The 18,793-nt window shown below is 38.6% G+C and overlaps 1 protein-coding gene across 6 annotated transcripts in view; it reads right to left on the bottom strand.

Moving 5' to 3' along the window:
* Positions 1 to 18,793, bottom strand: part of ARMC9 (armadillo repeat containing 9) — a 67,532-nt gene that overhangs the window by 12,586 nt on the left and 36,153 nt on the right. For 5 of the 6 annotated variants that reach the window (XM_055723694.1, XM_055723696.1, XM_055723697.1 and 2 more), the window contains 8 exons: positions 17,447 to 17,586; positions 16,568 to 16,644; positions 14,501 to 14,575; positions 13,447 to 13,537; positions 12,136 to 12,194; positions 5,383 to 5,484; positions 4,520 to 4,635; positions 272 to 396 (listed from right to left, as the gene is read on the bottom strand). In XM_055723694.1, coding sequence (XP_055579669.1) covers positions 272 to 396; positions 4,520 to 4,635; positions 5,383 to 5,484; positions 12,136 to 12,194; positions 13,447 to 13,537; positions 14,501 to 14,575; positions 16,568 to 16,644; positions 17,447 to 17,586 — 785 coding nt within the window. The remainder of the gene's footprint in view (positions 1 to 271; positions 397 to 4,519; positions 4,636 to 5,382; positions 5,485 to 12,135; positions 12,195 to 13,446; positions 13,538 to 14,500; positions 14,576 to 16,567; positions 16,645 to 17,446; positions 17,587 to 18,793) is intronic. The other variant, XM_055723698.1, reaches the window with a different exon arrangement.

Genomic DNA, 18,793 nt, shown 5'->3' with positions numbered 1-18,793 from the left:
GTATGATCCTTGGTGCTTCCACAGGAAGCAAGATGGAGCGAGGCAAGTAAGACCCGTTGGTCTCAGCTGACCACACATTACCTTCTGTAGCCATTCATTCAGCTCAAGCCAAAATCCGACTGCGTGTCTCAAGGTCTATAAATGGAGAGCCAGTTCCAAGGCTACATTTAAAAAAGAAAACCTATCTACAACGCACAAGCCAGGCCCCAGACGCCTGCCCCAGTCAAGAAAGACAGCAAAAGTTATCAACAGCATTCACAAAGCATCTTACATGAAGGGGAAATGCAGACGTCAGAGATGCTGGACCTGCTCCCACCACAAACGGAAGGATGATCATCCAGCAGAGACTGCAGCTTCTCATCCCTATCATGACAAGAACTGGTATCGTTTTCTGGCCTGGAGAAGAAAGGAGAATGCAGGGTGATGAATCTTTGCAGTATAAAAAGTTGTATGACAGTAAATTCTAATTTCTTCTAATTACCTGAAATGATACAGAAGAAATTGAAATTATTTTATATTTCATATTGCAAACTAGTGCTAATGACATAATTTAAATGCATGACTGTAGCTCCCCCAAACCAGCTGATGTTAGACATATTTGAAATTAACACTTTTTCCTACTGCAATAAAGGAGCCAAGGAAAGGAAACCGTAACTCCTTGCAGTCTGAAAACCCAAAATACCAGCGGGACACTTAAAGAAAAAGACCATAGCATTGGGCCTGAGAGGTCTTCAATACTTAGCTTTTTCAAGGATTTAAGATTTGCTCCTGAATATTACAAGAATTTCACTTGACAGAGCAATATGCATGCAGACTTAAAGCAAAGTAGATCAGTAGAACCTGTTGGTTTCCCAAGTGAGGTGGATCAATGAGAAACTGGAGTAGCTGAAGGGCAGAACAGGGACAAGATGGCTTAGTAATAAGCAATAAAACACAGCAGAAGCAAGAGAAGTGTGAAAAGCTTGCGAAAAGAAGTTGGCAGACACAGAAAATTTCCCTGCCCAATATCAAGTTGAAGTAACCAGACTACATTTCTAGTTAGAAAGGATGCAAGTCCAAGGAGGCAGTTTATGATTTTACAACTAAATCAGTTTCTAAGGAAACAGCTAGCAGAATATTAAGTAGTTCAGTTCCCCTTGAGTGATCTCAGCCAGTGACTATTTAAAGAGGAAGGGAAAAAAAGGCAGCTTTCCAGTATTTCCTGGCTCCCTCAGCTCCATACAGCAAGAGCTTGTCCATACAGGGATCCCATGACAATTCATCTGAAGTAACTAGAGCCTTGTCTGCACTGGGAAGTCATAGAAAAATTAGCATGGAATAGCTGCTACATGTGCAGTGGCTATTCTGCATTAATTTTCTGTGTGAATACTTCTATTCAGCACTAGAAATCCCCCCTCCTCCCTTTTTGGAGGTATCAACCAACAACTCAAAGAGATACGTTGTAGTATCTCCATCAACCGCTTCCGCTTTCACAATGTTTTTTAAACGGACTGCGTTACATCGAGTCTCACATGAAGAGCTTCAAACAAGTTATATTCACTTCAATTCTGAATGCAAGTATTTACACAATTTTTTAATGTAGTTTAACTACCCTGCTGAATCCAAAACTTCAGATAATTCAGATCAACTATCCTGGTTGTCCCTGGGTAGATAAGCTGCATACAAGCAAAAAATTGACATTTTTCACGCCATTTGATCTGATACACTTAAATTATTTTAAATATGAAATACAGTTAGATATTGTTTTCAAACTAAGGCAGTTAAGATTTGGTCACGTTTATTGCCTTGCTTTTGCAAGGCTTCCTAAAGGAGTATTTTCTCATTTTAGTAAATTAATTTGTACTAAAATTGGAACAACTCAAAAGCTATCAAAAGCTTGTCCTTTCCTGTTGTAAAATCTAGTAGTTTTCTTGCACACAAATTGGTTAGATGTAAAGCACAAAATTCTAATTCAGGGTGGTATCTCATGCTCCCTGCTAAAACATGGGAGCACCAAACACTCATATTTCTACCATATGGCCAGAGCAGGAGGGAAATTCATTTCACATTTTCACCATGTTAGATTTCTGCTGTTTACATTTTTCCTCCCTAGTATGCACAATGAGGCAACCTGTAAAGACTGCTTTACACCATTAAACTAACACTTCTCACACCCAAAGCTACCAGAACCAGTACAGTAGAAAAGGGATCTTAATATGCACCCAGCAGTGACCTGAAGCTGTCTTGAAGGAGTAAGAGCTACACAGCTGTTGATAAGGAGATTCAGTTTTGACAAAATACATAACTAGCGTCACTCTGGTATCCCAAGATACTGTTAAGTAAAAGTACTGCCTGGGTAGATGGTGGTAGAGACACACACAATCACTCCTAGAGATTATTTCTGATGCTTAAACTGCAGTGCTCTACATGGCACCAGGAAATAAAAGACACTCCCCAAGGTTTGCCAACGTTCTTCTGACTTTCCTAGGAAAGTCACTTTGTTTTCACAAGCTTGTTTTTCACACAAAGTAGGAATGTAATGCTTAGACACTCCTAATGGTAACTAAAATTTACTCCTGAAAAAACCCTTTGTAAATTACCCTAACTGATTCCACAGAATCAGTCCAGGTCTCCTAGCTCACCATGGGCAAGACATTGCAGGGGAAGTGGGACCCTGAACTCAGTAACACTGACCCCACAGTAAAGTGGCACTTTACTGTGTATATTAGCTGTGTATTAGCCAGTTTAGATTTTTAAGGCCTGCAGTTCTTTTGCAGGACTGCAGGAAAATGATTAGATAGTCACTATGCTAATAATAGGAGTTTGTATTATTTCCTGTTTTCTTCTTATACACAAACACACACGTACACATTTAACGTACAGGGAGAGGGCTTGCAAAAGCTATGGCCATGATGCTGCTGCAAGAGCTGACCACTGTGAGAAAGGACACAAAGTAAAAACTCCAAATCTGCATTCAGGCTATACCAGGTAGAAGTAGGTGTCATGCTCAAACACACGACATTGTTTCCAGGCTAGTCCTCAGAAGAAGAATCAAGACTATTCAAGCCAAATTCTGCCCTGGGATAGCCAAAGGTTCTTCTTCTGCTTTGGAACTGTGCACTTCATTCATCTTGCTTTTTTAAAAAAGAAATGCCTTCCTGGGTTTTTTCCATGCCCAGATCTGGTATGTTACACTTGTCCATTCTAAGGCCCTGGTAACATAATCAATTTAATCCCCTATGAATGGCACAGCTGCCAAAAAGATGTATTTGGATGACTCAGGAGGGTTCCCAGTCAGATCACCTGCTTGTATGAATGCTAATGCCAGCAGAAGACAGGGAAGGAGGGGGGGGGAATAAGCGAACATGGGCAAGATAAAGCTGTGACCACTCCCTATCCTAAACTGTAGGCTTTGATTAGATTCAACTACACCTGTGTAACTACAGCCTAAATCAGTCCTCACTGTTTTCTGTATGGATCTTCCACACTAAAATAAGGAAGAAAAGTATTTGAAGAAATAGAAATTATGAACATGAAAGTAAAGAGTGGCAGGGAGGATAACACAGGACAGTCTTCAAGACTTACACCTTCTTCTAAGAACCACCTCTACGTCCTACTTTCATTACACTGTTGTACTTGAAGTTACCCACACATTTTAATGTACTTGGCTATACCAATTCTGTGACTTTTGAGTACTACTATCTATACTTTGTTAAAGTGACTTGTAGACTCTCAGCTTAAGTATCTGCAGAAATGAAAACATTAAATCCTCATGATAAACTGCTGCCTGTATTGTAGCTACCTGGATTTGGTCAAATCCAAAACTGTATGCAACAGCAAGTAAAAAATCATTTAAATCTGAGATCTCATTGGGATTTTGCTTCCTCAGTCATGACAGTGAAAAGAAGTCCCGTTTCAGATATTAAAATATTAAGATACACTTGTTCTAACAGGAGGCAGAGCATATTCAAGGAGCTCTGTAGCGTAAGATTTCTTTATTCCATTTACAATGCAGCCTTCTACCTCTGATCCCAACCATGCCAAAAGCAAGGTGTCACAGACCCTCCCGCTAGAAAATATCTTTCTTCCAAAGCAGGAAATCCAACATAACAAATTGTTGTCTTTCCCATTTTCTTTTTAATCTGTCCTCTTATGGGTGGGCAGCAAATCTCCCCAGAGCAATATACTTTTTTGCTTATAAAGTGGAAGATCCCCAGCATTTTAGACACTCCATGCAACTCAGCAATAGAACATATTATGAGGAGATGAAAGGACTACAAACACGCAGGATATAACGCAAATCTAAATCAAACCGATCAGTAAATGTTTACTCAGCAATTCCAAGTATGTGATGTCAGCCAATAGACCTTTCCCCACCTACAATATTCTCCTTTCTTTGGAGATGATCTTTAAGGAATTACAATGGCAATGTGCTCTTAGGGTAGGGAAGGTTTATTTATGAGACACCGTTGGTGGTTTTTTGTTGCTTTTTTAAAGGAGCTTAAAAAAATAAAATATAGTCTCATTTGTTTGGACTTACATCAGGTACACAGTTCTGTGATAACCTGGCGTCACAGGTCTCTGGAGAGGCTCATCTATACTCTGATGGACACCACAAAACAGCTTCTTCTTGGTTTTTGGAGTATGAGTCATTATCTGATACACAAGAAATAAATGGGGGCGGGGAGGGGAAGAAAGAATGCAGTGGAAAGACAGGTAACTGGAGCCACAGAGAAAATTCTATAGAATATTGCATCAGAAACTAAAGTGCGTTCTGGTGTAACTAGATAAAATTCCCTGGAGTCACTGTAGGCTGTTCCATGACATCTTATGTCAGGTCATGCTTCCGGCATCAGCACCGGTAGACCTATGGACTCCAGGATCCAGAAGGCATTTATCTTGAATTAGTCACAGCACACTAAACGGCATTCATGCAAATTTTACGCTTTTTTACCTGATGGGGTTTTGTTGCTAGAGGTAAGATATACAGTACTTGATCTGGCATAACACCTGCAGGAGCAGTTAACTTTTCAACTTCCCCCCCCCCCCCCAAATAAGTTCAGACCAGCAGAGTGTTCCAGTATTAACTTGCTCAGCACTTTGCTTTGTGTGCCCACAGGCACTAACATAGCACTAGAACCCTAAGGCTACCTTTAGCTTATTATTAAGCCACAGCCTGACCACCATCTAGGACAGGGTAGCTACCTTTCTCAAGCTTATTTTATTTCCTCTGAACAGCAGCTAATAAAATAGACTGTGAAAGAGTCACAGCATTTTGTGGGTAGAACCCAGCTCTTCAAGCAACAAACTGAAGAAAAGATTTTAGAAAGTAATTAGCTACTGAAGTTAGACACTTAATCCAGCAAATCAATTTATTTCAAGATCCTAATGAGTGGTACTCACTCCCAAGTATTCAGTTGTTAGCAGCTTCTCTCCTGCAAGCTCTCCCAGTTGAGGCTGCAAAACCTCACCTCTATTCAGATCAGCCTCCATGATGTCATGGTCCTGCAACAGCAACATGCAAGTTATTTGAGCCCAGGCTCCAAAAAGTTTTAATTTCAAATTTAGCTCTTTTCAGCAGTCACTTGGATGACACACACTGTCCATATAAGTGACTGTCAGTACTGCACACATAAATGGTAATGTACAAGCATTTTCCTCCAAAAATGCAGACATCTGAAGACAAATTCAACAAACCTTTTGATATAACCAGAAACTAAAGAATCCTGAGGAAAAAACCCAACAACCCACCCCTTTTTCCCACAAATGCTACACCAAAAAAATACAGCATGCATTTCAAAAGTTGTTCTTTAAATTTCCAATCCCAAATAAGTATTTCTTGTTTGACCTAATAAAAGTTCAGGAAAAATCTCAGTCATTAGTATCTCTGTAGAACATGGCACGCTAGTCTGGAGAGATGCAATGCTCCATCCTTAACAAGCAGCTGGTATGAAGTTTGGAGTTTTAATTTTTGCAGATCTGTCCAAGTCAATCTAATCATACAGTACAGACTGAAAAAGACCAACCTGATGGCATTTCTCAGCCTCACTGGAGGTTGAGAAAAAAGGCTACCCCTGCCTTAAAGAAAAAAAACCAATTAAAACTTATGGTAAGTAATTCTTAAAAAAAAAAAAAAAAAAAAAAGGGGCACAAGAAAGTTAACATTCAAGCAAAGCTGATGGTAAGAAACTTGTTACAAAACCTGCCTGGATCTTATTACGTTTCAGTATCATCTGACACTAATAAAAGCATAAATTTAAGTCAGATTATAACAACCAGCGGTAAAAATAAAGTAAGCACATCTTAATACAGTTCATAGTCTTTCCTGAACATAATGGTAGCATTCCATGAGACCGAAAATGCCCATACGCATATTCAGCACTTCGGGGTATGTCCCTCTATCTTGACAAAAACACTGAAGTGATTTATTGCTGTTTATTCCCCAGCAGGGACCTCCTCTTAACATTTTATTATTCATTTCCAAGAAACAGAGGCATGATTTTTAATCACTCAAGACAAAAATCCTTATTGCTGGGCATTCAAAAGCCCTCCTCAGGCAGTGGTTCCTGAACGGTGAGACCATGGGTGTCTGACAGTAGCTGGTTTTAGAGCAGTGTGAAGTGGTAGCAGCAGCTACTCGGGTTTGCAAGGAAGCTTTAAAGCTGACAATATGGGGCTGGTACAAAATTCTTGGAACCAGTACTTTAGGATACAAATATCTTACAAGACGGCAACAATCCTCTGTTGACTTTATTCCACAAAAACCAAATGTAATCAACTTCTCAAGTGAAAAGTACCAAGAAATCACTCTCCTGTGCCTGTTTCTTGTATGAGTGATTCATCTTTCATAGAAGTTCTACAGCTTCTACAGATGTACAAGCCAGGAAATTTTAAAATTTGAGGGACACCTCCAGCAAACCAAAAGTAGTAATTCAAAAACAAGATTGTATTTTTGTTTGTCTCTTCTGTGCTGCATAAGATACCCTAAATATGACCCACCCCAGATGAAGAAAACATGCTTTGCTTTTGAAACAGGTTGTGACATAAATGAATCATTCCAGTAAGGTATATTGTAACAGCAGTGCGGACAGCCTGGCATAAACTCAATTAAAAACAACAGCCACGAAACTTTGATGAGCCCTGGAGCACAAAGAAAATAAAAACCATTTCCACTTTAGTGAGATTTAGACTCAAATAGTTTTAAATATCCAAAGTAAGAAATACTTTCTACCACAAAGATTAGCTGATAATATGGACGCTTGGACAGTACTCTACAAAAACAGCATGAGGAAAAAAAAACAACAATGGAAGTGTGTACAGGGAAGGTATTTCCTACAATGGAAATGGTTGACTGATTCCAGTCTTTGTCTTGTGCAAATAACAAGGCTACCATCGCTCAGACCAAGTAGGTGTTGGCTTCCCCAGAGCTCTACAGGCTTGCCTTTTTTCAAGTTCAACGACCCTGTACCAAATAGCTTTAAAAAACCCCAATTTTTTGTTTTGATGTAGTTATTCTCATTGCTCATCACCTCCTCATTCACAGGTGTCAAGCAGAGATAAAAAGTACGGACACAAAGGGCTCAGTTCAGTAGCCCACAGTACCATCCAATGCTACTTTGAAATATCCCGCCTGGTGTTCCACTGTGGCTCTGAAAGGGTGCAAGCCTCCCACAGGTCCCAAGTCACATCTGACAGCCTTGTGCCAGTGCTTCTGATGCTGTAGTTAAACTTAAGAGACATTAGATGCTTCTGTGTGAAATCTAACTGAAGCAGCTACAGCAATACTACCAATAAGCCACAGTGTTCTAAGGTTTAGAGGAAAACTTTTCCATAATGTATTTGTTCACATATGGGGATTTAATAAAAGCCCTAGTTTTTCTGTAAGTGCTTTGAAGATACCAAATTGTTAATCCTCTTCCTCCTCCTAAAGATGCATTCTCTAGATGCCTAGCCATAGGAGATAAGGCTGTGTAGGATCTCAGGACGATATTCAATTTGCCTTTCTCTCCAAAGCAAGGTAAGTTACAATCAACTCCTAACTACCTGGGAAGCTGGGTAGGTGTGAAAAATAACCCAGATAATGGAAAACACACAGATAAACACTAGTAGGCTAAGCAACAATCACCTATATCAAAGCAAAAACCCCACACTCCAAATGCCACAATATACTGTACTTTGAAAAAAAATAATATTTGCAGATATGCTTTATAAATAGTCTGGTGGATATATATTTTTTAATATGGTACATTAATGCAGCATCAAGAGCTAACAGTTTTCTTCAAGGATGCTTTACAGAAGACTGCCTGCTCTGTCTCTCTTACATGTTACAGTCAGAACATCACCCTGATCTTTCATCCAGCCCTCTGCATGCATGATGTATTTAACTTCTCACAGATCGCCTTGCTTTCCCCAGGTTCCACCTCTTCCATTATTCTGGCTGACACGTTTTGCTGGACAGAGGATGCCAGCTTATCGTTTCTGGGAAGTACCTCTCCCTGCCAACCTCGCTCTCCGACATTATTTAACATACCAGGTAACTGAGCCTGAACAAGTTCCTCCTCTGCCTCCTTGTACAGAAAAAGAGCTTTGACAGATGTACTGTCACTCCATCACTGAAATAACACAACTGGTGCCCTGTTCACCTGTTACTCTAAGGCTGCAGCAGACATTGGCAGCTAAGTCCTTTAATGTAATGGCTTGAAGTCCTGCAATTAGGTCTGTGATTAAGCTGTCTTTGTTTTGATGTACTCTCTAGCTGAAGTGTATTTTCACACTGCAGTTTACTGATTTTATTCCAGGTGCTGAGTGGCAGGGCATCAGAGGGCGTCTGATAAATCGTCACCATACAGTTATCTAACATAGCTCCAATTTGTAACTAAACTTTTGAATTAGAGTGACGATATCATGTATTTACTTTTATAAGCAGCTTTTAAAGATGGTCCAAGTCAAATAAAAAGCAGATGTAAAGATCAAATACTGAAGATAAATTAAGTTAGTATTTAACAGAACAGTCAAGAGAATATTAAGCACCAGAAAATATGCACTGTAACTGTGGCTGTCAACACACCCCAGATGGCTAACATAAAGGTGGATAAGTACTGCAGAAGCCAGGGCATCCTGAACTCTACACTAGTCAATTAAAAGCTCAGGTACACCTGAAAGTCCATTTATTTCTGAACAACAGTATGCACACAGACATTTTTATTCAGTTTATATGCTCCACTGTCACACATTACAAAACTTCTGAGTGTATGATGCCCTTAGAAGTCTCAGAACTACCCTCCAGCAGGCTCAACTACATCTTGGCAGTGGTGTTTAGGAGAAAGTCATTACCATAAGATCTGCTCAAAGCCAAGAGAGAATTCAACAACTCTAAATTAAATGCAGATAAAAGCAAAAAAACATGAAAGGTAATAGTAACAGCATGGGAACCTTTGCACACAAACTTTTCGAAACAGTAAAAGCTGAGGCAAAACCTGCAAACTAAGTCTGTATAAGAGTAATTTTGTTGTTTCTTAAGTTGTGCAGGTATAAATACTGGTATTGAGTGGATCAGCAACACTATAATATCAGTAAGCAGCCTGAATGCATGCCACTAAATTGGCAATATATGAACATATTCTGAAATACATTCAGTTCGTAGTAGTTTAAAAGTTACATAAAGGCAAGATTCTGATAAAGTTTTCCAAAACTTTGTTGCCAGATCACAACATCAGATGTTATCACAGAACCCCAAAGAACAATAACTCACTGCATTTCCAAAATACAAGAGGGCTCCAAGCACTGAGGCAGTGAGTCAACAGATCTTTGCTTATTTAACAACATAACATCATGCATTTCGTGTAGCATTTTGCTGCCATGCTGTTTGCAAACTATTCTAAACCAAGAGACTAAGAAACCAGGCATCCTTGAAGCAGGACAGAATTATAGTTGCCACCAGCAATAAAGATTTAGAACATGCCACAATTAATGTTACACTAGAAAGAGTTTTACAATTGGCTTAATGAGACTTTGTCTTTTTAATGCAACGGCAAAGCTAACGAAAAACAAATTGGACACTTCTCCGTTTCAAAACACTAGTTATTTTTGATTCACGGAAGAAGCGACAGAAGTCTGTTTTAACCACATGATGGTTCAGTGGTAAAAATGCCTTTCAAAATTATTTGACCTAAAGCCTTGGCTGGGATTGTGAGCAGCAACAACTTGTCTAGGGGGTATGACTGAATAGGAGAATTCACCTTCCTTTCATTCCCAAGAGCAGGTAAAGTAACAGAAGTGCTCAACACTATCATGCAATTCAATGCCACACCTTTCACGAAGGAGCTCCTTATCTCTCTGCTTTCCCAACAGAACACAGTATCCTTCAAAAAAGTATTCTAGAGTTCAAGCGAAAGTATCACCACCTTGGATTCTCACGATACACCTAGGACACCCAAACCCTTGGAACACCAGTTTAAGGGTGTTAAGCAGCATAATAAAGGGAAGTTATAATGATTATTATAATGATATTATAATATAACGCAGAAAGCATATCTTGCACACCAAAGCATTGATTTCAGATGGGAGCAGTGGAAAGATTACTGAAAACTCACTTCAGGGCTGCAGGAGGTGAAACAATTACAATAATCTTAATCCTATTAGAAAAAAAACAGTTTACTCCCTTGCAACAAAAGGGGGAGAGCCAATTGTTAAATTAAACTTCCTTGTAGCTCTAAACTTAGTTTCCACATAGCCCTAAATTTAGGCAGTCACAAGGGTAATTAGTTCACATGTTCACCACCTATTGTGCCACAACACAGAAACAAGCTAAATAATGCAACTGGTGCAAAACTACCCTGGACGCTGCCAGGCAAAGGGTGGATCCTGCAAATGCTGCACCCGACAGCAGCTGAGCGGGCACTACACCTGTTACAACTGGGATATTTACATTTTTCTCTGCTTTCAAAACATAAAAGGCTCAATGAGCACTTGAAAATGCATTAAGTCACCCTGCAGTAACAAGGCAAGTTTTAGACTGTAGCTTGGTTATCACTGTTTACTAGCATTAATGTGCAACAACCTAGTAGATCATGGATGCAACTGACTTGGTAAGTTTTGTGTCTTATTCTTTGTTGGTTCAGGACCAAAACTTATGTTTTGTCTAAAATCTTGGTTTTTGGTAAATATGTTCTCCAGTAATATTTCTAATACAAGAACGTTGAACATTTTGCAGAGATCATTAGCTCTCCAAGTCACTGACTTCTTCAGGAAAAATACATTACATAAATGTAGGTGTACATACACATCCACTTAAAGACTTCTCAATAAAAGAAAAACGCTATGTGGTAGATTTTTCAGATAAAACTCCCATGTTATTCCCTACAAAGTGTATTTTCAAACCCTTTGCATGCACTTATGGTGGCGTAGCAATGACAACATGACCAGTGTAGACTGGGTTGAACATTTCCCTCACGTAATTTACACCTTGCTTTGCTTGTTAATTTAGATGACCGAATATACTGTGTTGTCTACACCTGGGATCCCATTACTCTATGAAGACAGCTTCTTAAAAGATGCTGAAGTATTGGTATAAAATGCATTTATTAGCAGAGCTGTAAATGCACAGCTAACAAGTTTATATTTACTATGATATAGTTTCTCATGCTTACTTTCTCTCTTTTCTTTCTTTTTAATTTGTAATTACTGTTTTCCTTCATTACATACAATGTATTAAATATGTTTCAAAGTTTCTAAACAGCAAAAGAAGTCACACCCTGAACAGAAAATACCTTAAGAAAAAGTGACAACCTGTTTATAAACTATTCTAGTAATATATGTGTTAATTTGCTTCCTTTATTTTTAATTGCTGAAATGGGTCTGCTTGAAAGCAAGATTTCTACTGTTGCAGAATCTCCTAATCTCTTTACTTATTTCAAGCCATAATCCCTTAGTTATCACAGAGGTGGTGACTTGCCAGAATAAAAGAGTAGGACTTCAAATGAAGAAAAGGTAATTGAAACAGATCCAATTTTCTTGTTAATGCAAGTATAATTAAATAAAAGTAAAAACCAAAACCAAAACCTGCCAAAAAACAAAGTCTGGTTTATTGACACAAATACTTTCTGTCTAGAAGGTTAAGGATTTTTCCAAAAGGTGCCAGAAGGCCTTTATACTTACGTCCACATCCTCCTCTTCCTCTTCATCGTCAGATATAATACTATCATTTAATGGCTCTTCTAGAAAGAATGGAGTATTGTACAAGTTAACAGAATATCTAGTTATTGCCCCTCTTTTGAAAAGTAAGATTTAGCTTGCTTGTCACACAGACATCCCATTGTTCAAGACACCTATTGGAATTATTTGTTCCCATAAAGCATTCTAGAAGTCACTGAAATCAATTCATATTTGGGAAAATGGCAGAAACAGAAACACTCTGGAATAGTTCTTTTCTCATAAATTCCACTATGATGTCTCTCTGTATTCACTGACAAGACTTGAACTAAGTTTGTTCACTTGCAAGTTTGTCTATTTTTCAACTAATTTTTAATAAAAGACTCTACTTCTCCCTATAAACACTTCAAGATTATACTCTTTTATACATAGAATGTTTATTGTAACTAATTTCCTTAGAAAAAAAGCAGTCAGGCTTATGCTGGAAGTCTGTATGGTCAACTTTTACCCACCGATCAGGCAAAACGTTTAGAAAATACCATCCACAGGTAGAAGAGGAGCAATTCTATAACCTTGGTTAACAGCTACTGCATAGTGGCAATAGGACTTAAATACTTTATTTGTTCTTTTTACAAGCCAGAACCATAAGAAAATGCTGTCTTCTGCTCTTTCCAAAAGCCAAAGCAAGCAGTCAAACTTGTATTTTTACTGTACAGAAAAAAATAATCAGAATTCACCTCCTTTTCATTATTTGCTTTCTCTTTCTCCAGCCCTCCCTTCAGCCACAGTAAGTATTCCACCTCCTCATACTTGTCTGTATTAACACAGCATCTACAACTCCTGGGACCCGTCAACATACTCTCCAGAAAGGATGGTCTCTGCCCCCTATTCAAGATAAGCCATTTCAGATAACAAAGCTACACTCCTCAACAGAGCAAGAGAGGAGCAGAGACAGACCTAGTCCCTAAATCCTACTTCACAAATTGTATCATCTGTTTATTTTTGCAGTTGACAGCAGTCTCTCATTACTATGAGGCTACTGGCATGAAGGAAACCAGTCAAGGTCATTCTATTTACAATCCCAAAACTTTGGAACTGAGACCTACTCAGCCTTTTATTTCTTCTTTATAATGGTAACACCAAATGAAATTTTAAAATAAATCTGACATTCAAATCCTGACATTCACTATTCACCCCCTCTCAGACCATCACACTATTGTTATTTGTTGAGAGGCTCAATGCCAAGTTAAAACATGAGCTTTCTTACGGCTTTTGTGAAAGATTTACAGCTCAGATAGCTGCATCTGTTCTTCTGACCTGAATTGAGCTGCTTGATAATAAATTCAATCTGCCGGATCATCTCTGCGTTTCTTTCCTTGATAAAGCAGCGCAGAATTTCTTCCATTCCCTGGATGTAGTGGAAAACATTGCTATATCAGTATTTCATGTGACCAAAGTGACAGAGTTTTGTTAGCTAAAATGTTATTTTTTTGGTAAGGAAAAACAGAGGCGGTGTGAAACAAACCACCGTGCCCAGCTCTAAGCACTCTATTTTATCCATATGATAAAGATGGATATATGCTGTCTAGAGGCTTCTAGGTTTAAATACAGAAGTATTCAAAATGAACGGCAAATTTTTACCATAGATCTGCTGCTTCTGCCTGATGAACTCAGCCCACAGTAGGACACAGAAAAGGCAAATTTGCATTCACAGAGACAACGGTGCAAGGTTCACAGAAGGAAAGCAAAAAGCAGGACCAACTCTGACCTTCTCCTAAACCCAGTTTCTCTCTTTGTGGCCCCTTATGGGCTTGATGTTGTGTCTTTAACCATTTAAGATGACTTCCAACTCTCTGTGCGGTAAAACATCTGATAACAATTATGTCTCCTTTCACAGGATATCAATTCCTAGTTCTGCTAAAACCTACCTCTTGCTGCCTTCCCCAGCTAACTATGTCTGTACCAGGCAGAAACAAAGGCAGCAAGAGGAACTCATCCTCTTAGTGGCTATTAACTGTGCAGAATGAGTTAAATAAGGGGAAGAAGTAGCAGGTCAGATTAAAGCATCTCACAGGCCACATCCAGTTTACAAAATGCTAGATTGACAACTGTTCTAAAATAACACATTTAATCTACAATTTAGACAGAATCCTTCACACTGCTGGGGCTCCACTTCTGGGAAAAGGCCAAATATGGCAAAAGTGGTTGAGACATGCATTCACACCTGCCTGAATATCAAAAGGTGGGGGGCGTCTTGTGGATTCCCTTCTCAGAACGCCATGGCTCCTACCTCACAACCCCTCAACCTGTGTGCATGCCATCTTTGGCATATGCATTAACCTTTGTGCTATGCAAAGCAGTACTTTATTACCATTGCTCTAGCTTCTTCTCGGATAGAAGGGATGTCAAGAATGCTGTACAGTGCTCCGTTCACGTATGGTTGTATCTAAGAGGAAGAAATAATCATACCACATAAGAAACACTCTTACATTCACTCCAGCTGACTATAACCCAAATTTAAGGGTGAAGGTGCAGAACAACTATTTTCAGAGAGTTTAATCAGGCTAGCCTGCACTTGCAAAAATTCCCACTCGGGAAGCAGTGAAGTTTTAGGATGCAAATATACTGTGATATGGTTGATCTAAATCAGTACTGCTGCATGCCAACTTCCCCCTCACCCCTTTTGAAGATGCATACTTGCAAAGTGACTGAGCCCTAAAAAAAAAAAAAAAAGAAGAAGAAGAAGAAGAAGAAGAAAGAGAGAAGCAGAAAAAGGTTAGTTTCTGACAAACACTACTGGCAGTACAAAAACGAGGACAAAGAACAGGGACAAGACTGCGTCAGCATAAACTCAAGACAGGCTTTAAGCGTTTTAGCTTTAGGCAGGATGATAAAAGCTGTAGCAGCTTCAAACATCCTCTCACTCTGCTGCCTGTTACTCTCCTCAGCAGAGGCAAAAAACCAGCCAAGCATTAAGGCTCTGTATTATGACTACTGAAAGCAACCTCTGCCCAACAGGTTTTATCAGCACTTACGTGACCCTTTGTATTGGCAAGTTATATGTCTATACCCTTGGAAAAATGAACAATGAGCTAGGCTGGGAGCCAGGGAAGCAAGGAAAGATAAGGGACTGGGATTTGCACAAGGATTCCACAGCTTCTCAGAAAGCTCTTCTGGCACCCAACAGCACGGCCTTCTACCTTCAACTTTGATAACAAAACTTCTATCAGCTGCACTGGTGCAAACTAGGTTGTAAGAATGCATCCTCAGGGAAATTTCAAGGTCATTCTAGAGCACAGACTTCAACAATATGATAGCATTTTCTAAGTACTCCAGTCTAGGGACCAGGATGTTATTTTGTATTACTATTTATTGTATTAAACTTTCATCATTCATAAAAACAAAGCTAGTGAAAGAGTCCAATAAAGTATACCAAGTTTCATCTTAACCAAAATAGTGCTAGTAAAGAACTGATCTACATCTTCTAATGAATTCATAAAATGTGGACTAAACACTTCATTGAAATTTCTTCTCTATTTTCAGTTTAAATTATAAACACCCCCCCCTTGATGATACAATCATTGTATGTAAACGTAAGAAACCAGAGTTTATATTTCATTTTTACTAGAAGTCACCTAACACCTTGTGCAATCATCACGAATCACCCTACCCTAGTAAAAATTCTGCCTCTCCCCGATTTGCCTGTATTTTCTTCCGCCTTGAATTTCACTGCAAGTTTAAAGAAGTGGTCCTCTGCAGAGACAGCTGAAGCAACACTTTGTACAGCACACAGTGGAAACCAGTGATGTGCTGAAAAGTATTAGGTAGAAATAACTAATAGTTTTTACATTTTCCTCTGATGTAGTTTAATTTAGCATCTAAGATGCAAGTTTGTCTGGAGACAGACAAGAAACGAACCACAAAATGGTTAAGTGGCAAGTTAAATGAAGTGGCAGATAAAAAGATACTGGGGCTTGATTGTCACAACTGTACTGCTTTCTTATAATATTCCTTAAAACTACAAGCAAATTTTCTTCTTTGCACCTGAGGTTTTGCATAATGTGTTTGCACCACACACTGTTCATCTCATGAACTAGTTAAGTTTGAGATGATTTGGTGTGAGATGACATCTCAACAGCATCAGAAACTGCAATTAGGCAGCACATGGATTGCATTATAACTATGCAACTAAAAGAGTTTCATTCTTAGCTGTCAACATATGTTAAAGACATAACTATGTCTAGAAAGACCAGTGCCCAATTGAGTAAAATTTACATAATTGTGAATTTTAGGAAAATGTCACGCTGCTTAATTAAATGAGGGTCTAATACGGAAACAAAGCCAATTTACTTTTTTGAAATTCTTACTTTGTTGCTTTTTTTAATCTTTAATTTTTCTTTCTACCTTTTCATTAACCCAAAGTTTGCTGTACAAATACCTCATGATTCTCGTGGCCGAGGAGATCAGAGAGAACTTTGAGCACATGGTTTGCGATCCTCGCACACATTTTCTTCCCTGCAAAAGTAGAAAACCTAAATATGCTTGAAAAAATACATCAGAACAGAGCAAGATTCTTAGTCCTTAAAACCAGTACTAAATATAATTTACAACACAGCACTATTACTCCTTGTTCCTGCCAAATACTGCTCAGCGTAACTGAGCTGAAATCAGTGGAGTTACTCTGGATTTATACAGCTGTAATCTGGGACAGGACGTAACACAAAGGGATTTTAAGAAGGCATTATTTTGCTTATGGCAAGCAGTTGATTTTTCACCCTTACCTTACTTTCCTTTTTAAAGGGAAACATACTTTAAGCCCCTTTTAAGTCTCTTGGACATAGACAGGACCTTATTTTCTTGGGCAGACTCTCTACATAGTAGAAGTGAAGCATGCAAGCGTTTCACTCCACGAGGTGAAGATTAAGCTCCTTGCCATTACTCAACTCAGTTCTGACTTTCTTTTATACGAACAAATCTCTTGCTCAGGTATAAAGGGTCCTTTGAAAAGTGGCCTGGAATGCAAGAATGCCAGTCCTCACATATGGATATGAAAAAAAGAATAAAATCTTAGAGGGTTCAGTTGATTAACTGCTTTCTTAATTCTTTAGATTTTGGTGAAGCTAACTCTTCATAGTTTGGGATTCTTGGGAAAGAGATCTGCTCAAAAGCACTGATTGTAACACTCAAATGTCTCTGGTCATATGAGTCCCTGCTAATTATAGTCACTTGAAAGAATTCAGGTATATCAGAAAAAAAAGATTCACAGTCTTCCCTATCCATTTCTTGGAATAAGGTTGTAATTCAAAATGCAAGACACCTGCACGCCGCAGACAGAGATTCATGAGCAAGGCAACAGAATACTCCAGTGTGTAATCAGACAGGCAATCTGTATCTGTTAGAATATCAACCAGCCAGTAAATGAGCCCATCTTTGATCATTGTCGACTGCAGTGCACGCCTAAGATTGAAAAACAAAAAGCCCACAAAAATCAGAGCACAACATAAAGAGCTTTCAAATACATTTATAGCCAATATAAGCACATTAAAACCATACTTCATCTACCTGCTACACACTAGCCTGCCAATAAAAAACCCCAAACCACCCATTTTGGCACAATCAATTAAACTAAGGAATTAACAAAGCCTGAAGAAATGGAAGATGCATATTCCTATAGGGTTAGAGGAGTAGTTTTTCTGGGTGGGTTGTGTTTTGTTGTTTTGTTTTGGGTTTTGTTTGTAAGTTTCTTCACTGTTTTTTAAGGCTCTTAACTCCACCTTAAAATGCATTTTCAATTGTCTTAAAATTGGTAAGAAAACCCAGCTACACACAACAGACCCATAAAACAAATTCGTTACTACTTCTGCCATAGGTAGCCATAGCACTTTTGTACTGTTGATTTGACAGATGGGATTTTTTGCCTAAATCTAATTGCTCTTTTCTCTAGAGATTCTTCAATCACGTATTCTTTTAATTCAACCTGTAGTTGCCCTTGAAAAGTATACTAAATAAAGTGCCAGGTGGTCAACCATGATCTCCTACAACAGAAATTCCTTGCTTTACAATACAAAAAAGTAGTATATAGTGGTAGAAAAGTCTTTACTGCAGAACATAATTTTTAATCACATTATTTTCAATAGGCAGTTAAGTCTAAATTAAAAAGATCAAAGCAGCTATTTTCCTGGTCTTAGTACTTGGGATTTGGATTACTCCTGAAAGCTCGGATGCTTTCTCAGTCCTGGATCTTGCAGCAGGTCTGTGGCTTGGACTGAGCAAAACAGGGGAGCATCCAATCACACGTTTTTTAAAAGAAGTCCCTCATGTCAAGTATCTGCAATTAACTTTCTATAAGATAAACTGTTATATTTTAGAAAGTAAAACACTTTCAAATTTTCAGTAGTTTAGTGCCTATGCCCCAAAATTCAAACTAATTTGTACTACTTATAACTGCTATAATAGAAAAATCCTTTCCTCTAAGACTAGTTTAGGATTTCAAGCAGTAGGCTATGAAGATTTATTCTCTTTCATCTCAAATATGTATAAGGTATCATGTCAGGAAGCAGTACAGAATTTTACCCAAAGCACATTTACATGTGCTTCATCCAGACAAGTTCTAAATGAGGCAAATCCAAAAGCAGCCCTCACTCTTCAACAAGCCCTCACAAAC

Source organism: Falco cherrug, chromosome 11, assembly GCF_023634085.1.
Source record: "Falco cherrug isolate bFalChe1 chromosome 11, bFalChe1.pri, whole genome shotgun sequence".
NCBI lineage: Eukaryota > Metazoa > Chordata > Aves > Falconiformes > Falconidae > Falco > Falco cherrug.
Note: the sequence above shows the minus strand (reverse complement) of the source record. Positions and strands in the feature narration are given on the sequence as shown.